Below are 26487 nucleotides of genomic sequence, written 5' to 3' on the forward strand. Positions count from 1 at the left end.
TTAGCTGTTACCTTCCATTTCCTTTCTGCGATTTGCACCGCAGGTTACACCCTCCAAAGGCGCATTCGTTTCTACCGTGTGCCGTGACGAGGATTCCCGTCTCAGCAACGGACGCTGCCGCCGCGATGCCCTGTCTCTTTCGAGGTCGGTAGCGCCATGGCCTAACGCGGAGCTGTGTTTGGTTGGAAGGGAATAATGCATGCGATGCATGGTGAGGAAGGATGAGTCTATCCCGAGCTCTGTTTGGTCCAGAGACATGAAAATTAGGTCCAGACTGTTAAGTAACCCTAGTTAGGGTTATGTGGGCAAATACCTGCTTTGTCCCTGAGGGGTCTCACATCTCTATATAAGGAACCTGTACACCCCTTCATATTACAGAGAAGAGAAAGAGGCCAGAGGCCCAACTCTATATCCAGTGTCTCGTGTGTTTCCTCTGTCGTGCTTATGGGAAGGGAGACAGGTTCTCTACATCTTCTTGCGCCTCTACTGCTGACGGGAGGGAAGGGAGCGGATCTGGTGATCCGTGGTAATGTAGTTCTCAACACGTTATCAGCACGCTCTACCTTGATGTTGCTGCGAGATCGGATCTGCATCACCTCTTCGTCAAGCCGGCAGGTCTCTGGCCTAGCCGAACTATCCTATGCGATAGCCTTCGATTTCCTTTCTACGCAGTCACACGGTATGTCTTTCTAAGTAGATTGGATGTACTGTTTATGGGTGATCATCCGGTCGAACAAGTACTGCACGCTCGTACCAGAAGTCTGCATGAGTATGCGTGAAGGAAGGAGTTGTTGCGTTCGACGGACCCGGTTTGCACCCTGCAAAAAAAAATAGATCGCCATGCATAGACTTTTATACCCAGTCAAAGCGGTTTTTAGTTGATGTGCCTAAAATGCTAAATTTAGACTTTTATACCGCTTGCTTGCATGTTGGTAGTCGTGGACGCATGCCAGCTCGGTGGCGCAAGCGAATCTCGCAGTTGACTCGGCAACTTCTCCAACTATTCTTGCGCAGCCCCCGCATGGCTGCATGCATGGGCACCATGATGGCCAACAAGATGCGTCCTTGATTGCCTCCCTTATCCAAATTCAAAATATCATTGCTTGGTGGTTGTAGCTGTCCATGAATGTCGGCTGATTTTTTTTAGAAAAAGTTGCTGAGTCAAAGTGACACGTGTGCACTTGTGGTGACAACCCTAAAAAAAATAACTCCCCTTTTCATACAATTTTCCCCATATTTTATATGAATAACTTTTACCGAATTTGTACAAGTTTATGTTGTATGCATGCTTTTTAATGTAGTCATCTCTACCTTAATTAATTATTTCCTGTCGCAAATAATTATGCATGCTTAAATATGAGGAAAATATCTTTTACACCTCACATGTTCATGCATTAATTCTAGTATTTTTTCTGCTTTTATTTCCCGTAGTAAATACTTAGCGGAAATTTATTAAAATGCATGTGAAGGTTATATTGTGTATACTCAAATCGCTCTAAATATTTGCTATGTGTTGAGCCTTCGGACTCACGTCGAGCGATTAAATTGTATAATGGGGTACTCGAACACGTTGATCAGGTTGCGTTGGTAATCAGCTGAGTTATGGCATTAGCTGAATATTGGCTGCGCCCTGGCAACACGATGCAGTATTTGTGCCGTTCGAACTTGGCTGCGTCATGTGATTGCTATGTCGCGCTCTCGCTTAGTCGGATCGCTCCCGTTGAGTCGGACCGCCATCGCCGAGTCACACATTTTTCGAGGGCCCTGAAGGCATTGCATGTGTGTCGCAACTATTGAGTCACAATTGCGCTTGTTGCGTCTGTTGTGTCTGTTGCGCGTACTTATCGTGTACCCCAACTACCAAGCACAGTTGTGTTTGTTTGCTTATTACGAAGACTGGATGTGTTGTCGTAGCCCTGATGGCTGCACACGCGTTGACATCAGACGCTAGAGCTTGTACTCGTGTGGATTGTGGTGGGTTGTTCAAGCCTCTGAAGCCACATCATAGCGCAACCTTCATAAGCAATTTTGTTTAGCTCTATATTTTATTTGATTGTGTTGTGTGGCATCATATATTTATATATATTGCCAAGTGGCCATAACAGCTATATCAAGATCTATAGTGCTTGAATAATCTGGGAAATTAAATTAAATTGAAATATGAAACACAGATAAGTTAATTATCTGCTCTCATCTCATGCATAAAGTTTTACCCGAAGTAACCCGAAGATATATAACATAATGCATGAAAGCCTTTTTTGGCATAGAAGACATCACAAATTGGGATTCTATTAGTAAGCAAAAGGCCTTACCAAATAATTTAAGACTATAAATCTCAGTCATACATTGCTCAACCAGATGTTAGCACATTGCTCTCTTTGTCGCTAAATGACATGAAGCAAACTATGAGATAAAAGGATATGTAATCGCCAGCAACACGAAGTTGCGAGTATACCGAGAGGTTATTCTGAGAAAATTTTCAATATGTTGGTGTGAAAACCATAGTGTGTTCCCGTCGAACCACTTTACTCGTTCTATCTAGAACCTCTATGCTTGTGTCGCATACATCTCTCGGAATTGTAAATACTTATAGTCACTGAATTGACTCGGGATATTCCTTTGACAAGTTTGGTATACACTATAAGCTAAATGGTAAAGGTCGGTCCTGAATGGACATATCTGGGGTTTATGTAGCTGAACTACACTGAATTCCACCCTTTGGCATGCTTACTATTATCTACCTCCGATCTACCAGAAGTGAGAAGAGTAGACAAATAAATATGAAATCCCACATCACAACAGAGCTTGAAGCAAAATTGGGCATTAATATGTCATTGGTCCTTGGCACCGGAAGATCCATAATTCTTGACCACTAAGCTATTAGTGATGGTAAATTGTGATAGAAATATGAAGATCTTATGGAGACCAGAGGTATTCTCCCTAGTCTTGATGACTCCTTCGTATGAGAGCAGTATTATCTGTTGTTGAAGACTAGTCCGAGGCGGATATTGGTATTTCTTTCGTTCTTGCCAAGCAGTTATCTCCATTTGCTTTATCGAAAGCTTACGAATCAGATGATTTTTCCTAGATAAAAATGAATTCTTGGCCTTGTCTGTTCTATTCCAAAGCTTCTCTTTTTGACGAACAACGAAGAGATCGAAATAATGCTTTATAGAACAAATTGGTATATAATATGAGGAGAAATGTTTGCCCTGCTGGCAGCATCACAATTTATTAACTATTGTTATAAATTCTCTCTCAAAATTATAATACCTAAAAATGTTGCATAAATAGATACCCAATTTCAGAACGGTATGAGTAATTGGGTAAACCATGGGCAATAATAAAATGAGTTGGACTATACATCTCTGCATATAAAAATATCTGCTTGGCAGCATTGGCCTGATGTCGTGCGCTTTACCACCATTATATATGCGCAAACTCTCCTATGTGCTTGAAAGCACAATGCAACCAATGAATGTTCTTGTGAGCGCTAGACCTGATGGTCATTGTCCTTGTTGATCTGAAGTCAACTACTTGCTCCAAACGACAAATGGTGTGCATGAGCCCTAAAGTTTTTTTGTTTTTATGGCTAACATATTGTTGCACGTATCAGTCTAAATCCTGATGATTGACTGTATATTTGGTGATAATAATAGTAAGTTTGCAGAATTGTAACCACAAAGCGACTTGTTGTTGCGTGTCTTGCTAGAAGTTGAGACTAATCCTTCACGTTGAAGGACAAATATGTAGTATTCATGCCACTACATCAATCTAAGTCCAAAGCTCACTGCATAAAACCCCTATCTGTAATGTGCGTAAGATTTCCCAAATAAATCACCACAATAGCATACATTGGCCACAAACTAGTTGATCGTGGTTGGGGATTTTATCTGTATGCTTTTAGAACATCTCGGCATTAGGGGGAGGAATGCCCATACAGTGTAATGCCTCAATATTCTATTAAACGCACAAAAACCAAATTGAACCTGTCGTTCGGTGTGTACTCATGTGTATATGGAGTTTGCCAGAAATCGTTGAGGAGTAACCATATTGGTTTGAATGCTTCTACCTGATGTAGATGTGGATATACCCGGGATTAATATCATATCCACATTTGACTTATTGGTATTTGATCTATTCTGCGGGGACGCCTGCGGATATGATCCATCGGCCTTAGTCAAAGCATATGTTCTGATTGCAGATTCACGTGGTCTGTGATAACTCTCCTCCGATTAATTCACCCTGATGGTGATTTGCCTCACGAAGAGGTTCATCTTGATGATGAAATTCCTAGCAATGCGCGCAATATCATTGTGCTGGGAATACGGAACAATGAATCTTTCGTTTTGGGAAATAACGGAGATCATTATTAAATGTGGGAGACAAATATGTCGACACCTATATTGCCTCTCTAGATTGCAAATGGATCCAAAACAAAGTCCTAGGCATGAGTGCTTGAAGCTCTCTTATCGGGTCATTGATAAATGCAATCGAGGCTGAACCAATAATCGCAAAATGAAAGTCGCGAGCTTGAAGTTCGGACATTTATGGGCACTATTGAAATAATGTGTGGTGAATGCGATGGTTCAAGTGGTCTTGTGAGAGACCCATCCCACGTATGTGTTGAATAAACACTGTTCCGCTATATAATATATCTAGCAAATGGCATGAATTAAATTATGCAGTTAATAGGATTCTGAAGATCCGTCATGAGATCCTAGGAGGATCCATATCTTTGAATTATAAATATGCAACATATAAATCTCATACCGAATAATACATTCCTGACGAATGAACACTCTTCTATGTAGAGAGAATATCTCCTAGATGAGATTATAGTTCCTTGATTGAACCTTTCCAGAAGAAATAAAGTCTGTGTTGAACACCAAAGTTTGATAATCCCTATAAAGGGATAAAGACCCATACAGACCTGAAAAGGAATAAGATGAGGTACCAAAGGACTTGAAGTTCACCGAATAAGCACATGTGCATTCCATGAGTTTTACTCATGGTAATTTCCACTAGATGTGGAATTACGGTATCCTCTAAAGCCCTGATGGCAGAAACCTATAAGGTTTAGGTGTTACTGGCAAAATATCCCCATCGTGCCAGAATGACAGACTATAACGATGTATCTGATCGATGAAAAATCCCTGATGGATTACGATCTTAGATGTTGCAATGGATGAACGCCTCGAGCGATGTGTCATATTTAGAATATGTACTATTGCAACTATATTATCCCCTAAGTCCTATTGAAGGACATGTTATTTGCTTTGCACAACTATGTATAAATTGTGGTGTAAGATAGAAAATGATAGCACCCCAATCTCATTCATTCTCGTTATTCCAGATGAACAATGAGACATATATCTTGAAGAATATGCTTGAGTTATGAGGGATAAAGACTTTGACAGATGTCATCGTCAGGGGGAGCGAATACTTATATTGATCACAACCGTGAGACAATAAATGTCATATTCTATGCCCTGAAGGCGTGAGCTTGATGATCAATATGTGAACCTTTATGGAACTTTCTATCAAATATATAGATCTAGTCGATCGAACACCATCAATCAGAGTGGCTTATTTATATTGATACGTGCACTTACCTCGTATATCCTAGAAGTGAGTAGAGGTAAAGTTCCTGAAATAGTCCTTGCAAGGATATGCAATCCGTTTGCTAAATCTTTATGTGCATATACTTCTAGAAGAAGATGTTTTGCCTTATTGATACGGTTTTGCAATGATCAGGGGGAGCACATTTCTAAAAGTTAGCCCTTGTAGAAGATTCGATAGAATCTAGATCTCAGAGGATCGAAATCTGTCCCGATGACAGCTGTTGTACTCTTTTTCCCTTGGTGAGTTTTCTTGAAGTTTCTCACATGAGGTTTTTAACGAGGCAACAAAGTGCAAATGCAATTTGTATCACCATGCTCTCTTTCTCCATATTTTTCCCACTAGGTTTTTCGGAGTTTTAACGAGGCATGTGTTGGTCGCGGTATTCGCCCAAGGGGGAGTGTTAAGTAACCCTAGTTAGGGTTATGTGGGCAAATACCTGCTTTGCCCCTGAGGGGTCTCACATCTCTATATAAGGAACCTGTACACCCCTTCATATTACAGAGAAGAGAAAGAGGCCAGAGGCTCAACCCTATATCGAGTGTCTCGTGTGTTTCCTCTGTCGTGCTTATGGGAAGGGAGACGGGTTCTCTACATCTTCTTGCGCCTCTACTGCTGACGGGAGGGAAGGGAGCGGATCTGGTGATCCGTGGTAACGTAGTTCTCAACACAGACATCTGACATGTTCAACCGTAGGAGATGGTCTAAGCTTCCAAAACCAGGGCGATTCCTCGCTTTCGGCACGTACGGGCGCGCCGTCGCCGTCGCCCATCCACGCGCGACGATTTCCCCCGAAACGTGTCGTTGTGTTGTACCTATCTATATGGCCATGTGAAGCGAGGGAGGGGACACGTACACAAACGCTTGCGTCGAGGTCGTTGTCACGGGTTCCACAGAAGCCACCCATCAGATCCCTGGGCCCTGGAGAGCGAGTGAGCAGGTGTCGTTATTTATTTGTTGCCACCTGGTCGCCTTCGTCGTCCAGCGGCAACGCCGGGCCCTTGTGGTCCAAGAAGGGTAAAAAAAAAGAAGGGAAGGCTGGCAGAACGATCCGCCTGTCTGCCCTCGGGGCTTGGGGTAACAAAGTGCTGTCGGGCAATTCTTAGGGCATGTACAATGCTTAGACACCAAAACGGTTCTCCAAGTATAATAGACAGCTAAGAGACTCTTTCATATAATGAAGTGTCTATAAATACAGTCTGTTAATAAATGCATATGTAAAGTAGACTTAAAAACACTCTTGATCAAATGTGCACACACATTTTGTATCAGCTACTACTGGAACTGCAAGAGTCTGCCACCTAATCTCGTTGCCACCGCACGGGATCAGCAAGAGACGGCCAGAACTCGTACAGTCGGAAGAGGCCTCGTCGGTTCTTGCTAGGGACCGGAGCCAGAGACGTCTCCCCATCAAGCAACGGCTGCAGAAATTTTTTTCAAAAAACCCCCTGGAGACGGTGTGGAGACGCCTGAGTAAATGGCGTTGTACACGCCCTTACGTCGATGGCCTGTTTCCGCAACATTTATCAGCGCGGATTTCATTTCATTTCTGTATTAATTCAGCAGTTCCATTTGTGAGACAGAAAACTGAGTAGACGAACCGCGGGGATCTTGAGCTGATTTGGATGATGAGTGAAGGACATGGGCCAGCACCTGACCGGTAGGACCGTAGGAGAGCGCGGTTCCCAAGCGCAGTGCATACGCGCGTGCAGGAAGGAAGTACTCCGTGCTCTCATCTCATCTGCGGTTACTGTGCGCTGGGCCTGGTTTCCGGTCAAATCGGTTGCGGCCAGACTGACTGACGTGGAGAGCTCCTCACAGCTGCGAGATTCCTGCTCGCCCGCCTGCTATTCTGGAACTGGGACCGGAAAGAATAAAGAGAAACAATAGCAGCACAGGAATCCGGGTGCAGTTTTGAATCAGTGAAATGATTCGCTTAAGCTTCGCATTCGCTTATAAGTAAAGTACGTACGTACAGTGTTGGCTTAGCTCACTGTGCTGGGGCCAACACGTGGCGTGGCTTAACGAACGAACGAACAATCATGGATGGATGGAGTAGTATCTCACAACATCTCTGCGTCCACGGGAGCACGGCGACGGTCGGATTCGTCGTCCACGGGACGGAGTGGCCGCGCGTGTGCTCCACTTGTCTCGTCCTGCTTGGCCGTGACGTCCATTTATCCGCTCTTTTTTTTCTTCTTTTTTTGGTGCTGCGGGGCTAGCTGGAAACTTCTTCTCCTGCGAATAGGATCGATAATATTTGCACCTGTTACTGTTAAAATCATCTCCATCCAGCTCTTGTGGCGACAATGCATGCATTGCCCTTGGCGTGGTGATTGGTACCTCACTTGTGGGCTTTACCGGCCGTTCAGGTGGTAACCTTTTTCAGTCAGCCAGCAAATTCCCCCCACGACCGCGCACTTTGCGTCGTAAGTAAATAGCAACGTCAAATGCAGCACGCGACACAGGGACCGTCCAACCACGCAGATAGACCGGATCGAGGAGTGGGCTTTAGTTGTTTTTTTTTTACAGCTGGTCTGTTCGTTTTATTAATAATTTTTATTGGAAGTAATTCGCGATGTCGGCACTGCACATTTTCAACAAAAAAAAAAGATTGTTCGTTTGTGATGAGTGGATTGAAGGATATTAGAGCCAGGAGATTAAGGGTTTGTTTGGTTCGTGGCTAACTGTGTCACACTTTGTCTAAAGTTAGCCGTTCCAATTGAAGAAATAATCTTAGATAGAAAAAATTTAGTCAAAGTATAGCAAATTAGACAGCAAACCAAATATAACCTAAATCTGTTGCCGGTCTAAATTGCATAGAAAAAAGGGATATGATTTACCCCCAATCCGCTCCGATCTCAATGCGATCGAGCAGGGCCTAAAGAAATTATCCCAAATGGAATCCTCCACGGCTGTTGTGATTTGAAATGAAAAAAAGGAGTGAATGGTACGAGGGCATGAATTCTCTTTATTTTTGAAATGGAAAAAGCCAGCCTGGGCAGCCAGTCTTTCCCGGGCTTATCGAGTGCGCGGATCCACGCGCGCGCGGCCGCGCTCCCATTGTTACGGTTTATGGATTAGTAGCTCCCTCGTCCACTGTTTTAGTTACCATATTTAAAACACTCAGGACTGACTAAGTTCTACGGAAACGGTTAGATCGACGGCCGTATCTCTATCGCCAGACAGCTCCAGCGGGCTGGCTGACGCAGCCAGGATGACGTGATATAAACGTCCCCAACAGCATCAACTTTCGGTAGCCGTTTGTCTACTTGCCTTGCTCTGGGTTGCCTTTGCCCACTTGACTCAATCATGGCCATCCAACAAGCATCTCACTCACACCCGAAGGCAGTAGCCGCCGTGCTCTGCCGGTGCCAGAGGCGAAACGCCGTCGGCGGAGGGCGAGCGTGGCCATGGCCAGCCGCGTCCCGCGTGAATATCTTCTGATCCCTGAAGCAAAGCCAGGCGGACCAGACCACGTGCGCCACGTCTCGCGTCGGGGGCGGCATGGGATTGGGTTTCGATCGGCCCTGGCCTCCTCGGCTCTTGGCGCGGTGGCGTCAGGCGTGCGACGCGACGGGGGCCTGGCTGGCCCTGCCTCTGCGAGTGCGCGTACAGCCTACTGCAGCGGCCGCCGTAGCCCCACTCCCACGCCCCCGCACGCCGGGCCTGTCGTCTCATCGTCCCATTCCCACCCCCCAGATGCCCTCCCCTCTCTGTGACTCCCACTCCAGTGAGTCCCAGGCAGCCACCACCCCGATGCCCTCGTCTCGTCTCGGCTCGGCCTCGTCCTCCCCGATAGAAAACCAGGCCGCAAATAAGACTGTGTCCAGCAAGGGACGGTAAACCGTCCGGTACCCTTAATATAGGGTTCAGACACGTCCCCAACGCGCCCAGCAACGTACTCTATATCGCACTCTAAATTTTAGAGGACGCCGGACGCACGCTAGATGTGGAGAAATCCAGACGTCCGGTATCCGTGTTCGGGCTCGGGCTCGCGCGGTGGTGAAAAATCCGTAGCCACTGTTGTGCCGTCGCTGGCGACTTCCATCGAAGTCGGCGAGGGGGGCTCGCGGCGCTGCTCATCGGCGGCGCCGCCCAAGCTGGGCTCGAAGAGGCCGTGCTCGAGCGGGTCCGGAGGCGGACCGCTCGCGGTGGTTGGAGGCAAGGAGGTCGGCGCCGACGACTCAAAGATCCAAGGAGCGGGTGGTTCCGTGGGTGTTCGTCGCCGTCGAACCGCCATCGCCAAGAAGTTGAGAAGATCGACGGAGCCGACGAAGGAAGCTGGGGAGAAACGCAAGCGCATCTCGACGCCACCTTCTTCATCGTCGTCCATTAGGTCAGGTGGTCCAGATCCGAAGAAAAAAAGGTAAACATTGAAGATCGATTTTGCTTTCTATGATTCTAGTACTTCAAATGGTAGAACTCGTCCACATCTAGGGTTACGGATTTAGGGTTATACATTCGATGGATGTAGGATTCCTTGACCATTATGTTTTCTGTTCATACATTTGGTTCCCATTACACAAAATTTTATTGTGGTACAACAATTGTCTGTTGTATTGATCGATGTGTATGTACAAATACAAGGGGACTGTTTTAGACAGACTGAATCATGAGCATTATGCTATCTCTTCAAAATTGATGTTCAGATTAACGAAATATCTTTCTGGTACAAGCTTTGTTTCATTTACGAATCCAGGTGTATTCACAATGCCTTGGGCAATTCGTTTGACACACTGAATGATGATTTTATCTTCATAATTCATGTTCATTACTCATGTGCTCATTTCAACTGCCTACTACCGATACTAGCTCAACTAAAGCACGATACTAGGTCCACATATATTAACAGAACCATATGTTTTATGTAGACCATGGATTCGGACAACGCAAAGCTCCGAAGAGCACTGGCTCATTTAATCAAAGTAGTGGAGCAGCGTTGTGCCGACATCGTCGATGTCGTCCACGGTGCCTTCCAACCTGTTAGCGGACCAGTCCTCAATGAAATGAATCGTGCTTTAGTTCAGATCGAGGACCTCGCCAAGGACCTTGATCACCTAGCTCTGGAAAAAGACTGGGAGATGGAGCACATGGCCCCTTCTCCTATTGCCTCATCATCAGAAACAGAGGATGAGCTTCTGCTTGATTATGATTCAGAGTTGAATCCTGACGATATCGTCGGCTACGACGATGGACGCGACTACTCCACCGACGACACCTATCCCTACTAGATTAGCATGCACCTAAGGAATATGTGTATGTGTTAGGTTTATGTGAGTCGAAGTACTCTTTTGTATGTGAACACAACAGATGTGTGTCACAAGTCAGTGGTTTACTGGATGTCATGTTTATGTTGTCGAAAACTATCCGGACGCGATGTTCATGACATGTTTATGTTAACGTGGTCTGTAAAATGTTTTTATGAAGTCTGCAATATATCTAGTGTGCAACATTTCTGAGTTTCTTGTGTCTGTCCTGTTAACATTGACATGGTTGTGCTTTCATTTGACATGGTTCTTACGTGACTTCCTTGAATGTACAGCATGGGTACGGATTGGAACCAAGTTATGGCACAATATGGCAGCTTCCTATCCGAGGATGATGGCACTCAGTTTGACAACACTGCACTTCCTCCTGCGCCTGATATACCAGCCCAGGCCTCACCAGCACCACCTCCAGTCAAGAAGCCTCCTCAACGCACAAAGCTAGCCAATTTCACGTCTGAGGAGGATATGAGGGTGTGTCAAGCTTGGTTGGCTGTCAGTTGTGATCCGATTGTGAACACTGGTCAGAAGCGTCAAGGATTTTGGAATCGGATTACAGAGGCATACAACTCTCGTAGAGGATCAATGCCAGAGAGGTCTACGAAATCTCTCATGAGCAGGTGGGACAGTATCAAAACTCAATGTTCTACCTTTTCTGGATACATGATGGCTGTGCTTCGACAAAACCCAAGTGGCATGACTGATGCAGATAAGGTACGTAAATGTTGACAAGAAGCTAACAGCCTTTTGTAAGTAAATGTTGAGAACAAGCTTCGACACAACCAACTTATTTTGTTTTGCAGACTTCGCTTGCGGCTACTCGTTTTGCTGCTGTTGAAAAGAAGCCCTTCCATTTCTTACATTGCTGGTCCATATTGAAGGATCAACCTAAATGGATGGACCAGCACATGAGCACTCAAAATCCTCCACCCAACCCAATTGGTACCCAATCAAATACTATTGACTGTGACGCTGCTGAAGAATCAGCTCCTTCAAGCTTTACTTCCAAAAGGCCGCTTGGTCGTGATTCAGCAAAGGAAAAGGCAAAGAAGCAAAGATCAGAAAACACATCATCCACTGATTCGGAGTACCTAACACGAATGGGTGAGCTCTCTTTGGAACGGTTATCTGTCTACAAATCAGTAGCTTCAACTGAGGAGAAGAAGTTGGAGTTCATGAAAAAACAGGAGAGGCAGAAACTGATATTGGAGAGGAAGAAGCTAAACTTAGAGAAGATGAAGATGGAACGACAAAAGGTGAAGGAGGACACGGAACAGGAGGTTCTCATATTGAGCATGGATTTGACAAAATGTAACCCCCTTCTTCGCCAGTACTACGAGGCAAAACAACAGGAGATTCTGGCTAGGGTAACTGGAAGCTCGTCGTCAAGCAAGTGAATGTTCATTAAACTCGTTGAGGAAGTACTCTTATTTGTTTTCGAGAACTATTTAATGTTTCTGAACTTGACCAATTTATGTTCTGTCATATTAGAACTGAATCATGTTGCTTAATAATAGTGGACTTCTTATATCATTCCTGAATTATAGCATTACACATTCGCCAGCTTCGGATTACTACAAACATAGTACAAACATAAACTGCATCGTACTTAACACATAGTAGCTTCGGAATAACGGAACAGACGACATGACAAACTTGTTACTTAACACATACTACCTTCGGATTACCATAGCTTCACGACATAGCACACTAGACTAGACAATGACAAACATACTTAACACATGGGAGACATAAACTTCATACTTAAGCAGCTCCCGATCCAAGCCGCGCCCAGTGGTGGTGGATTAGATCAACCTGCAACTGATTATATTTGACTGGATCATGTAGTTGGTCGTACCTGTTGTTGATATACTCATTGCGCTCGGAAAATGAACCATGACTAGTATCCGCCAGAACTCCGATGTTGTCAAAGCTTGTGTTCATAGACGAAGGTCCTTCATCTTCTACGATCATGTTGTGCAATATGATGCATGTTTTCATGATATCTCCAATGTGTTGTGGAGACCAACCATATGCAGGACCACGAACTATGGCCCATCGCTTCTGTAGTACTCCAAATGTTCGTTCAATGTCTTTTCTAGCAGACTCTTGAACAGTGGCAAAATGTTGGGTCCTCACATCATACGGATGACGGATTGTCTTCACAAACGCTGGCCAGTCCGGATAAATACCATCTGCTAGGTAATATCCCATGTTGTAGGTGTGTCCATTGACGGAGAAACTCACTGGTGGACTATCACCATGAAGATGCGAATCGAACAAGTTAGAACGCTGAAGAACATTGATGTCGTTACAGCTACCTGGCATGCCGAAGTATGCATGCCAAATCCATAAGTCATATGAGGCAACAGCTTCGAGGATCATTGTAGGGTGTTTACCACGACCGGTAAACATCCCCTTCCATGCAGTTGGGCAGTTACGCCACTCCCAATGCATGCAATCGACACTACCAAGCATACCAGGAAAGCCGCGTGATTCTCCAACATGGAGAAGCCTAGCGATATCAGCAGGAGTAGGTTTCCTAAGATAATACCCCCCAAAAGCAGTTTGTATGGCAGTGCAAAAGTGTTTCAAAGCCTCATGTGCTGTAGATTCTCCAATTCGTACGTACTCGTCAACGGCATCCGCAGGAACACCGTATGCAAGGATACGTACGGCAGCAACAACTTTCTGAAGGGCAGATAGGCCTAGCTCACCCGCACAGTTTGGACGTTGAACGAAGTACGGATCCACTTGTTGCACAGCAAGAACGAGACGCTCAAACACATGGCGACGCATGCGAAACCTATATTGGATAAACCTATATTTCAGTACAAGTGTGAAGTACGTACTATGGACGTGAATAGATGTGCGTAACAAAAAACATACCTCCTCCGAAATTGTGCATCCGTGTACACCGGTTGCGCGCAAAAGTAGTCGGCTCGGATTCTTGCATCACCGCTGATATGGTCACGATGGATTCGAACACGACCGGGAATGGAACCAGCATACCGTCGCTCGTTAAGTGCACGACGCCTACGATGTTGGTACGTCGCAACCTCGAGGTCATGGTCTTCATCTTCCATGTCTTGCGCCATGCGAACAAAAATATTGGAATCTACGAACGGGTTCATTGTTGTGGAGGAGTGTATGCGAAGTGTGAGTGAAGTCTTGAGGTAGTGAGTATTTATAGAAGGGATACGCTTCGGAGAGAAGCCATAGTCTTGTCGTGCAGCCGAAGCAAGTGGATGGCTTCTTGAATAAGTGTCGTGGCTTACGGTGGAAGCATGACAATTTCTAATCATTTGTTCGTACAATTTAAATACGGTGACACGTTTGTGAACAACAATTACAGAAATCATTAAAATATAATGTTATTTTTTGTTACAATTCAAAATTATGAAAGAACCATTTTTTAGATTATTATTTGTAAAATTATTGAATACATTATTTTTATCATCCTTACAATTTGATGAAATGGGTACAAATCAAAGAAAACAAAAAAAGAAATGGAAAAAGGAATTCTGTTATCACTGTAGCTTTAGGGGATCGAATTTAGGGGACGTTGCTGGAGACACAGAATATATAGAGGACAGAATCTTTTAGAGTGTCCTGTAAAGTACAGGGAATATTCCTTTAGGGGACGAAATTTAGGGGACGTTGCTGGAGACAGCCTAATAATCGCCAAAGCCCAAAAGAGATAGAGAGAGGAGAGACGCGACGCGAGGGGAGTGGAAAAAAGCAGAGCACAGATAGAGAGAGAAGGGGAGGGAAAGAGAGAGAGAGAGAGAGAGAAAAAAGATCCCCGTCCACCGCCCACCCGCTGCGCCGGCGCCCGGCTGTGCACGCACGGACGGACAGACGGACCTCCCCCCAAGCGGTGCCGGATTCAGTGCGGTGGGACAGGGGCTGGGACGGAGTGGGCGACAGATCGAGCGCTAGCGATGCCGCACCCGACGGACCCGGAGGCGGGGTCCGAGCAGAAGGCGGAGGCGCCGGCGGTGCCTTTGGCGGCTGCGGCGCCGGCTCCGGTCAAGAAGAAGCGGAACCTCCCCGGGACGCCAGGTCTCTGTGTGTGTGTCTGTGCCCCGCGGTTGCTCTGGGGTTGGCATGCGTGCTACTGCTGCCGCTGGCCCGCTGCTACCTCCGCGCCCACGCGCGTGCCCTGACGGTTTTGCTCGCTTGGCCTTGGCCGCCGCAGATCCGGACGCCGAGGTGATCGCGCTCTCGCCGGGGACGCTGCTGGCCACGAACCGCTTCGTGTGCGAGGTGTGCGGCAAGGGCTTCCAGCGGGACCAGAACCTGCAGCTGCACCGCCGTGGCCACAACCTGCCCTGGCGCCTGCGGCAGCGCGGCCCGGGCGCGCCGCCGCCGCGCCGCCGGGTGTACGTGTGCCCCGAGCCCGCCTGCGTGCACCACTCCCCCGCGCGGGCGCTCGGGGACCTCACCGGGATCAAGAAGCACTTCTGCCGCAAGCACGGGGAGAAGCGCTGGGCGTGCCCGCGCTGCGCCAAGCGATACGCCGTCCAGGCCGACCTCAAGGCGCACGCCAAGACCTGCGGCACCCGCGAGTACCGCTGCGACTGCGGCACGCTCTTCACCAGGTGCGTCATCGTTTTTTTTTTCCCGCCGCTTCCCGCTTCTCTTTTCTTTTCTTCTCTTCTTCCTCCCCACCGCCCGATTCGGGCGGGGGAAACTAAGCTTTGCGTTTTTTCATTGTTTGATTCATCGGGTGCTGCACTGGCTTGGTTCAGACGGGACAGCTTCGTGACGCATCGCGCCTTCTGCGGCGCCCTCGGGGAGGAGACCGGCAGGGTGCTGGCGCCACCAGCGCCGCCATCGCCTCGGCCGCCTGATTTGGAGGCTGACGAAAATGTTGCTGATTTGGAGGCTGACGAAAATGTTGACAAGGACAACGACAAGGAGGGGGAGGAGGAGAATGAGGATTCTGCCGTGGCCGAGGTGGAGGAGCCTCGGCGTGTGGAGGTGGTGCCAGAGGAGCCACAGCGCATTCCATCTCCACCTCCATTGCCGAAGGAGCCACCGTGCCGTCCGTCCCCACCTCCATTGCCGCAGGAGCAACTGTCCCCACCTCCGTCGCCAAAGGAGCCACCGTGCTGCCATCCGTCTCCACCTCCACTGCCAAAGGAGCCACAGCGGCTTCCATTTCCACCGGAGCAGCATGCAGTTGTGGTGGCATTGGTGCCAAATGTGGATGGTGTGCTCCTCTTGCATTCTGTTCGTGTGCTTGTCTTATTGCCCATGCATAAGATGTGATGAGACTTAAAGCAAGTTCTTGCTCTTCAAGTCAACCTTCCCATGCAACAAGAAAGCAATGCATGCGCCTTTTTGCCCAATTTGGTTGGCTAGTTGGTCAATTACCTCAATAGGGATGACCTGACTTGTTCTTCCATGTTTTTGGTTTATCTGCTGCAGAGCCAGAGGTGGTTGCTGTGCCAAGTGTGACTGCCGAATTAGAGGATGAAACCGATCAAGACGAAGATGCCTGTTTCCAGGAAGCTGATCAGTACAAGGACTCGGAGCTTGAGGTCTCCAATCTGCTGGACAAGGACACCCCGATGCTTCCTTGCTTCCTCGCGTCGCCCTCGGAAGCCATTGGCACCGATGGAAGCGGCACAACAACCTGCGGCGCAGGTGGCAGCGTCTCCAATTCCATCGCGCCGTCTACAACCACCAACACCTTCGCCGGCCTCTTCGCGTCGGCCACAACAAGCACCACTTCCCACAGCACATCTCTGCGCGATCTCATCGGCGTCGATCCCACCTTCCTCTGCCTCGCGATCGGAGCGCCGTCTCTGTTCCCGCAGACGAGCGCGAGCAACTCAGGCACCTTCGCCCTGCTGCCGCCGGCGCCGCACATGTCCGCGACAGCGCTCCTGCAGAAGGCGACGGAGGCTGGAGCGACGCAGTCGAGCTCATCGTTCTTGAAGGAGTTTGGGCTGGCCTCTTCCTCCTCGTCGTCGTCGTCGCAACCTTCATCGAAGCAGGTGCCCCAAGGAAGGGTCGGCGCCGCCGATACCAGCGCGGAACCACCATGGCCGTACCGGAGTAACCAGCAAGTGGATATGGAGCGTCGCCAGAGTCATCAACGGAGGGAGATGGAGTCATGTTCGCAACAATGGCACCCCTCTAGTACCCAGCAAACGGAGATGGAGCGCCGCCACCGGAATCATCATCAAGAGAGGGAAATGGAGTCCAGTTCGCAACAATGGCACCGCCACCACCGGAACGACCGGCAGATGGGGTCGGAGAGCTACCGGAGTAATCAGCAAATGCAGATGGAGTCCAGCTCGCACCAATGGCTGCAACACAGAAGCTCTGAGCAAATGGTGGGGCGGCGGCACCACCTGGAGAGGGTGGAATCCAGGGGGATGCTGCTGTCTGGTGGTGGCCTTGGTCTGGGCCTCGCATACGAAAGTGGAAAATCAGGCTTGCCTGATCTGATGACGGGACCATCGCCATCGCCATCGCCACTGTTGGGTCCCAAGCCAGCCACGCTGGACTTCCTTGGGCTCGGCATCGGCGGGACCATGGTCGGCTCCACGGGCCTCCCGGCATTGGTGGCTGGAGGAGAGCTGGACATGGGGTCGTCGGCGCAGGTGCCTGCCCCATGGGACGACGCCCAGAGGAAGGCCAACGGCCGCACGATCCTGTGAGGTTTTCTCCTTTTTTTTGGGTGACCTGACCTTCTTAGAGGAGTTCGGTTTGCCCATTCTTTTTCAGTCGCAGCTTTGCTTTTGGTGGGGCTAGAAGCTCTGTGAGGTGTAGCAGTGCAGTGCAGGCCTGTACATAGCTCGACCTCGACGCTCCTCCCGATCCTGCATCTGTGTTGTGTCTGAAAAAACACCGAGTTGAGGCTGCTATTATAGCCACAATTCGATCCCGGCAGGATGGATGGAAATGGAACCTGACTTTGATTTGATGCCCCGACGCTTTGGGATAATCGGATGTGACGGGGCAACAGGGTTATTATAAATCTTGCGGTGATAATTCATTAATTCGATACTGCTGTTGGAAAGATCCGAGATTAGAACAGCGATGCTGACACTTGAAATGTGCCTTTTTTTTACTGTTATACCTGCTGCTGCTGCTAAGTCGGCAGTCGGCACGGTTACTTATACCTAACCTGCCGGTCTGCAATCTTCTTCCGGAGCCTTGCTACTTTGGAGAAGTTTTCGTGTACTTTTCTGTCTAAAATAAACCTGTTTGTCGGACTACAGTTGAAAAAAGAAAAGAAAAGAAAAGAGAGGCTATGACAGGCTCTCTCCGTGCCATGTAAATACTAGTACCTTTCACAGCTGTTGCTGTCAGCCGGAGCTTTGTCGCAAAACAGTAACGACTAGTAACAACAAGTCGACGACCCTGCTGGGCACCGAGTGCCGGACTCCGACCGTCGGTGACGGTGACGGTCACCAGCTCCCGCCGGCCGCCGTATGTTCCCTGAGACGCCTGTATCTCTCGGCGGTCGGTCCCATCTAAATCCAAGGTCTTTTCCTTTGCTTGGGCTCCTTCGACGCGTCCCGAGAATTTCCGCAGAGGCGAATCAAAGCGGGTGGCGGGGCACACGGTACGTCGTGAGGTTTTCACGGCACAGTTGCAGCCGCCGTGGCTCCGGCAGGATGGGTCGGCAAGCAAGTTGAACGTGTCAGGTTCCTTTCGGCAACGGGAAGGCATCCATCCGGGTGGGGTGGACGTGTCGAGGCTGCGGACCGGTCGTACCGGGCTACACTACAATACAGCCTTTGCTGCTCCGACGACGTGACGATCGTGGCCTAGTCAGTGTTGCCTAATTCATCAGCCTTTTCCAAGGCATGATCGCTGTTGTACCGTAGAATGGATAAGCCCCTTTAACTAGATGCGGCACTGTAGGGTTGTAAAAACATATTTTAAACTAAAGCTCAGCAGACTTAGGGTGTGTTTGGTTTGGCTTTTGGCTTTGGCTTTTGCCCCCTAAAAGCCAAAAGCCAACCAAAGGGCTGGATCTAGGAAGCAGCTTTTTCTAAAAGCCGACTTTCTCGTATTGCAAAACTGAAAGCACCCCTGGACCTGCTTTTAGTGGCTTTTGGATGGAACTGTGAAAACATATATCGAAGAACTTTTAACGACTTTTAGTGGTTTCCACCAAACGATTTTTAGCTTTTTAACAGCACACAGCCTACAGCAGCTTTTTCCACAGCTCACAGCCCACAGCAACTTTTTCCACAGCCACAGCCCAACCAAACAGACCCTTAACCCTGCTAATGGCTGAAAAACCACCCTAAATCGAGCCAAACCCATTGCAAATGAGTTATTTTCTTCAACACAACTCAATAATTCAACTAAATAATCCACTCGAACCCGTCCACAGCTAGCGGGTTAAACCAATGAAAGATTCATGTTCACGAGAGTAGATTCGCTTCCATGTCCTGACTTGAAAACTTTGACAAAATTAATTGTTTTTTGGAAACAAGTAACAATAATAATCTCCTATTTTTTGTGCAACGGTGTAGCTAGATTCATCTGCGGGTCTCACCTTAAATGTCAAACCTTAAAATTAAAGCGTCGCATCCACACCTTAATTTTTTTCATAAACTTAAATGATTTTTCGAAAATGAGTTAAAATGATAATATGCTAACTTGTGCGTAACATTGTAACTAGATTCATATGTGGGTCCCACCTTAGAAGTCGGACCTTAAAATTAAAACATCGTGTTCACACCTTAAACTTTTCACAAAAATAATTGTTTTTTAGATGAGTTATCACAATAATCTGGTAATTTGTGTGCTACAGTGTAGCTGGATTCATCTATGGGTCACACTTTAGAAACCAGGCCTTAAAATTAAAACGACACATTCACACCTTAATTTTTTTACAGAATTATTTGTTTTTTTTTGAAATACATACGAATGATAATCTACTAATTTGTGTGCAACATTGTAACTAGATTCATCAGGGAATCCTATCTTAGAAGTCGGACCTTAAAATTAAAATGTTGCGTTGACACCTTAAAAATTTCACAAAATAATAGATTTTTTTTGGAAACGGGTAATAACGATAACCAGCTAATTTGTGTGTAACGATGTAGCTAGACCCATGTGTGATTCCCATCTTAGTTGTCGAACCATAAAAAACTAAAACATTGCATTCAAACTTCAAAAATTTCATAAAATAATTGATTTTTTTTGTAATGAGTAAGAATGATAATTTGCTAGCTTGTATGTAACGGATGGACCCACTTTAAAAAACAAGACCTTAAAATTAAAACCTCACATTTGCATTTTTTTAGAAATTTAATCAAGATTTTGTTGGAAATAACTTAGTTTAAGAATCGATTAAACTATCTAAAATATTTTAAGAAGTTTTACACATGTACGAGAGCTTAAAACTGACCCACTTCTCAACAAACTTGCTCCAACCAGTCCAATTTGACTCTAGAATCCATTTCCACCCACCTAAACAACACATATCAATACCCACGCATAAAACTCGTTAGAACCCAACTCATTAGCAGGCCAAAACATACTTTTGCAAGCAGTTGAACCATTCTTGGCTGGAAGATTTTATTCGGAAGTAAAGGAAGCGTATTTGGTCGTAGGGCGCGTGAGGCTCAGGACATACAACGCGACAGATGGTTCACAGGATTTTCGATATATCGTCATTGGGATTCGGAAAAGATGCAACAATTCTTTTTTTAAAAAAAGAGGCTCGATGTTGTACCGACCGATATAACCGCAAACATATGTTTTTTTCCCGTATGAATCGGCACCATCCGATGACATGTGAAATAGCTCTGGTTTATGCCAGCCTTGTCTCACTTTGAAGAACCCATTCATCAGTGTTTTAGATGGAAATGCAGGCTTTGTAAACCTGAGCCTCTGGTCCGGGAGGCGCTCATATTCATCACATGCCCGTTGGATGTTCTAGTTCTACTCCGCGTGATCCAGACAACCAGTTGGTTTGTGGAGCACTGTATTTACACAGGCACCATCTCTCTCTCTCTCCCTCTGTTTCCGGAGACGACGGCCGACTGTCGGAGGTTGAAGCTTGCCCCAAACATTTAGTAACACTGTCCCAAACCTCCCCTCCATCTCTTTGCAAAACTCACTAGAGTTCTATAGATCATAATGAGCTTCATAAGAACATGCAGGTTTTTTTCGTCATCACAATGCAAATCTAACTGCGCGATCAGTTTCTTTTAGAACGAAGGGTGTCTTCCCTGTCTTGATTCCTTCTAATTTGCTATCTCCTTCCAAATTTTACATGAATTAGCAACAAACAATGGGCGCCACTGTATTTATTGTGAAAAAAAGTAATCTTAGATATTGCTAGGCAATAACGTGTTACTATCTCTGTTACAGAATGTTTATGATCTGTTAATTTATTTTGAACTAAAAATATGTAAAACAAAAAGATGAGAGAGGTCCAATATGTTGGAGATCTGTCCATGCTCTAGTAGATTTATTTTAGTGTTTCACATTGGATGATTACCACGGGCGTTCAAGTGCATGTCTCTCCCTACAGTCAGGCAAGTGTCGACAAATTTGTGGAAGTTGTTGACGGATCCACCGTCAGGCCCGAAGGCCTTGACCACCCTGGCTTGCAGGTCCCGCGCTGTAGCCCTCATCCGTGCCCCTTCCTCCCCTGTCAGCAGTGACGCCACCGCCGCCGCCACGCCACCCCTCGTCATCGGCTTGTCCTCGTCGAACGCCGTGCCGAAGCACCACAGGCGCGCCACCGCACGCGCATTCATCAGCTGGTCGCCGAAGAATGGGCGGCAGGCCATGGGCACGCCGCCGGCCATGCCCTCGACGACGGACCCCCAGCCGGAGTGCGTGACGAACGCGCCCACGGCCGGGTGCCGCAGCACGGCGGCCTGCGGCGCCCACGGCACGATGAGCCTGGAGTCGGCTGCGGCCTTGGCTCGCTCCAGGAACTCCGGAGGCAGCAGCGCCCACGCGTCCTCCCGCAGCGACCACAGGAACGGCGCGCCGCTGTCCTCGAGCCCGGAGGCCAGCTCGCGGAGCTCGTCCGGTGGCAGCGCGGCGACCGTGCCGAAGCTGACGTACGCGACGGTGCCCGCGTCGCGCCGGGCGAGCCAGGCAAGACAGCCGTGGCGGTCGCCGTCGTCTGCTAGCGCGGCGGCGGCGGCGGCGGCGCCGGGGAGGAGGTGGTAGGGCCCCATGGGAAGGCAGTTGGGGAGCGCGTCGGCGAGGGCCGCCGACACGTCCTCCGGGAAGAGGCCCGGGAAGGCGTTGAGCGCGACGGCGGTGGCGGCGCGGGGTACGCGCTCCGCCACGCGGCCGAGGAGGGTCGTCATGACGCGATACATGTCGCCGCCGGCGCCGGCGTCCCCGAAGGGGAGGTCGCGGACGCGGTACATCCCGAGGCCAGGGTACGAGGCCAGAGGCTCATCGGCCCGGCTCGCCGCTGCAGCAGCCGTGTTGCCACCATTACAGATGCAGAGTGCAGCGCAGCAGCTCGAGCTCAGGCAGCAAATAGATTCAACGGCGGCGGACCGGGAGTGGCGTACGTACCGTGGTCGCCGATGTCCTTGCGGATGGTGTCGCCGATGACGTGCGCCAGGAGCGCGCACGGGCCTCCCGTCCAGACCGCGACCCAGGGCACCCCGGCGTCCGCGGCCATGGACATGAAGGCGTCCCCGACGACGCAGGTCACGGCGGCGCCGCCAGCCGCGGCGCGGGCTGTTTCAAGCGCCTGCCGAAGCCCACCATCCTCTGCGGCGTCGAGGAAGAGTTCCATCCGGCGCCACGATGGGATCCCCGGGCCATCCCCTCCCCCTGACGGCGCCTCCACGAAGCGCAGGTTCGACGGGGCAGCGCCGGCGCCGGTGGGGAGCCGCGCCAGGGAGTCGGTGGTGGAAATGAAGGAGAAGGTGGCGGAAGGCGCCGCGGTGGCGAGAGCGCGCGCCACCATCAGGACCTTCGGGGCGTGGGAGGTGAAGGGAAAAGCCACCACGGCGACGTGCGGCAACGGCGACCCCATTGCAGCTGCACCTCGATTGGCGGACAGTGAGTGGCCGGAGAAGTGCGAAGTGGCGAATTTCATTTTAAGCGCACGGCCGCCGCAAATACAGGTGTGAGCATGTGTGCCTCGTGCGCTGTCAGAAAATTAAAAATTAGTACATATAAATATAGATAAACATAACTATAATATATAAAATTAATGTGATAAAATATCACTATAACATTAATATAAACTAGTCGGTTACCCTGCGTTGCGACGGCTCATAACAATACCCACATAAATTATCCACCAAAAAGATTTCAAGATTTTTTATTGATTATCTCCTGTCTTCGCATAATATTTTTTATGAACGCACGTGTACCATAGGCAGCAAATCAGAGACCCCATCCCTCGCCTCCCTCACTTCCAAGGTTTTGTAGAGCAGGAGGGGAAGGGAAGAGGCGGACATACCTGTTCGTTGCCAGAGAAGGACACAACGAAGATCTGGGCATCTGGAGGCGACATAGGTAGTATACCGCTAGATATATAGGGAGAGAGCATGTTAGCGGAGAAAAAAGCCCAACCGGAGCAGCTCCAAACCGAGAGGCACCCGCACCAGGGATCAATCCGAGAAGGGCGAGATAATGCGAGTGTCTTCCCAGCCCTAGACCCGCCGAAGCGACACAACATGACCACCAACTCCATAGCATTCGACACGGTTGTCAACCGAACTGATTCAGCAGTTCAGTTTTTGAACAAAAACAAAAATAATTGCAAGGGAGACCAAAATTCCAATTCCAAAGGTCTGATTACCTTCTTCCTAGGTTCCTTCCAACTAATCGTTGTGCAAGCACCCTAAACAACACAATCTAGTTTGACAAGAAAGATTAAAGGTTTTGCAACAAACATGAGAAATTTACTAAAATAGCTCTCTAAGAAGCAAATTCAGCACGGGGCATGGAGGTTCAATCAATTTATTTGGCAAAAACAGAGCATGTCACAACAAAACTGTTCAAACATAGGTGGATGCCCCCGCTTCTTGGGTAGTCTAATTTGGGTCTGTATCCTGCAGCTATCCCCGGATTAATATAGTCGCCGATGGCCAATGTCATGTGTGAGATTTTCAGCTGAAATGTACTGATCATCGGCAATCAAACCAGTGAACTCGTAGATGTTATTGAATATTGCACCCACGTTTCTCGAGTCTCTAGCATAGACATGTCTTTGCATGCTCAACAAGTTGTCCCACATCTTTTTTTATATTCCACTGCCTAGAATCTAGAGAAGGAACAAGGGATGCCAAATTATATAGGGAATACCATAAATCACAATATAGTAAGTAAAAAAACAGGTATCATAGAACTAACGCTACGTAATATTTCACCACAGTCATACCTGTTAGCATCACAACAAAATCAGTCAGGATCAACATATGGACATAGTATTACCATAACCATGTATCAGATATTCAGATTCTTCTAAAAACAGAAAAACAAACTTCAGATATGCTACTCCTATTACTAATTTAAATCAGAACCTCTTACCTGATTCTTCTGAGAAAATGAAACACCGAGCTAAACTTCTAGATGTCCATCACAATTGCAACAAATAGTATTGAAATTTCTCCAAAGTTGTGTACATAGTGGAGTTACAAAGTGGGACTTGCAACCCTCATCTCTATGAATATTGAACATAAAAAGGTACTAACCTGAAAGAAGTCCAAAAAGAAATATTAGACTCAGATTCCCCATAAAGCAAAATTGGGCAAAGAACAACAAGGCATCATGTGCAATTTTTTGTGTGAATCATTTTAATTGTTTTACAATGATGCTGCAATGCATTACCTATGTGCCCCTTCAGAGTTTCAAGGTCTTCTATAAACCGAGCAGTGCAACAGACTCCATTACTACACATCTAATGAAAAAGGAGAAATGATTTATCAAAATTTAGTATATGAGAACAATTCATATTAACAAGTTGTATTAAACATTTTCTGGTTGCCCATATCTTGGAGATAAAGAAGCTACGGAAAAAACATAGGAGACAATTATATTTAGTTTCCTTCACTCTACTTGATAGTTAGCGGTGCAAAAAAAGGAATATATATATATGATCATAATAAAATAAACAATATTGACGTACGATGCAACTTGAATGACCAAACAAAAATATAAGATCCGAGTTAGAAAAGAGAGCGACGAGAGTACGTATACCTAGAGGAACAACTGCGGAGGATATATATGGAGAAAAACACTTTTTTATCATATATAATCATACTTACAATTGTATCAGAATACTGCAAGAGGTTGAATAGTGCAAGCACATACTACATGACCTTAGGCGCATTCAGGTCATCATAATCACTAAATATGTTCTAGATGATCTGGAACGCCACTTCCTGTTGGCATTTCCACAAGCAGCTGGTGAGCACAGGACATATGAAGCAAGTGGAAGAACTGCGTAGAAGCAGATGAAGCCACAGAACACTCGATGTGTGGAGCCCATTGGGGCACGGTGTCGCAGGCCTCAGCGATGGCGGGCGCGGCGAGAAGCAGGATGTCGCCACCGTGGGTGCAGGAGCCACCAGCGAGGGAAGACAGGAGGCACGTGGCTTGGCCCACGTGAGGGGCGGTGAGGATGGAGCCCATGGCGGACAAGGCCAGCATGTCGAAGAGCGAGCGGCCTTGCATTTGCACAAATTAAACCAAAGATTTGACACCCCACTAACACAGAAGCATGGGCATCCCCACTGCGCAAAGCACCAAGCACAAGGGACATGATCATCACAACCAATTAATCAGTAGGTCGAGCAATTCCATAACAAAAGAAACCAGACTTGCACACGTACTACCGCATCTTGGGCTTCCCTTCGCGGATCTGTAGGTCGTTGTAGAAGGCCTTGTCCAAGTACAGCGGGTGGACGAAGACCGGCGGTCAGCGAACCCAGAAGTTCACGAACGTGTCGTTGTAGGCCTGGCGGTGGAGGTGCTCTGGCTCCAGTATGACATCGTCACAATCAAAGATGAGGGCCTCGATGGACACCGATGAAGAGACCATGGCGAGTCGGGGCGCGCGACGGAGGTGCGCGATGGGGACGATTGAGGGTGATTGGTTGCGCGTGGGAGTTGGCAGAGGGATAGAGCGGTAGCCGACAGAGCCGCGCTGAGGCCGATAGAGCTCCGCACTGTGACGGCTGGAGGAGGGAGGGAGAGAGGGAGGAAAATGCCAGAATTATATGGGGTTGGGGATGGGAGGTTGCGAGCGTTGAGAGGAAGACGGGTGGGCCTACGCGAAGCGCGGGAGTCGGCGGTAGTTGCGGGCTATGCGACGACTGCGGGATGGCGACGGCGGTTGCGGGCGATGCGAGCTGTGCGATGCGCGGGATGGCGGCGGTTGTTGGAGGAGGTAGAGAGCTCGTAGCGTGTTGGAGGCGGTGGATCGCGAAGAGGGGACTGCGGGTTAAGACAGAAAAATTATAAGGGTCTTTATGTAAAAGTATGACGCACGACGACCGTTGAAACTGGTGCTTTAAGTATAGTATAGATGAAAGTAGTGCATAGATATGGTATGAAAAAAGCGGAGGTCATCTGTTATGTAGTACTAGTCGGTTACCCGTGCGTTTTGACGGCTCAC

General features: G+C 48.0%; 3 protein-coding genes across 3 annotated transcripts; 1 reads left to right on the plus strand and 2 right to left on the minus strand.

Annotated features, from left to right (window-relative positions):
* Positions 1-11696: 11696 nt before the first annotated feature.
* LOC103649274 (protein ALP1-like) lies at positions 11697-14273 on the minus strand. Its single transcript, XM_008673578.4, has 2 exons — positions 13779-14273; positions 11697-13695 (listed from the first exon to the last, which is right to left on the minus strand). Exons 1-2 carry the CDS (start codon positions 14249-14251, stop codon positions 12654-12656), a joined length of 1515 nt encoding a protein of 504 aa, XP_008671800.2. The 5' UTR covers positions 14252-14273; the 3' UTR covers positions 11697-12653.
* Positions 14274-14695: 422 nt separating this feature from the next.
* Positions 14696-17898, plus strand: LOC100383144 (Protein indeterminate-domain 11). The gene is given in 4 exon segments (NM_001175810.1): positions 14696-14954; positions 15091-15493; positions 15644-16107; positions 16326-17898. Coding segments are annotated over 4 exon segments (2229 nt in total). The 5' UTR covers positions 14696-14833; the 3' UTR covers positions 17567-17898.
* Positions 17899-21157: 3259 nt separating this feature from the next.
* On the minus strand, positions 21158-22920 carry LOC100217238 (UDP-glycosyltransferase 78D2). The gene is made up of 2 exons (NM_001143593.1): positions 22425-22920; positions 21158-22317 (listed from the first exon to the last, which is right to left on the minus strand). Exons 1-2 carry the CDS (start codon positions 22891-22893, stop codon positions 21362-21364), a joined length of 1425 nt encoding a protein of 474 aa, NP_001137065.1. The 5' UTR covers positions 22894-22920; the 3' UTR covers positions 21158-21361.
* Between the last annotated feature and the right edge of the window lie 3567 nt (positions 22921-26487).

This window comes from Zea mays, chromosome 2 (genome assembly GCF_902167145.1).
Source record: "Zea mays cultivar B73 chromosome 2, Zm-B73-REFERENCE-NAM-5.0, whole genome shotgun sequence".
Classification (NCBI taxonomy): Eukaryota; Viridiplantae; Streptophyta; class Magnoliopsida; order Poales; family Poaceae; genus Zea; species Zea mays.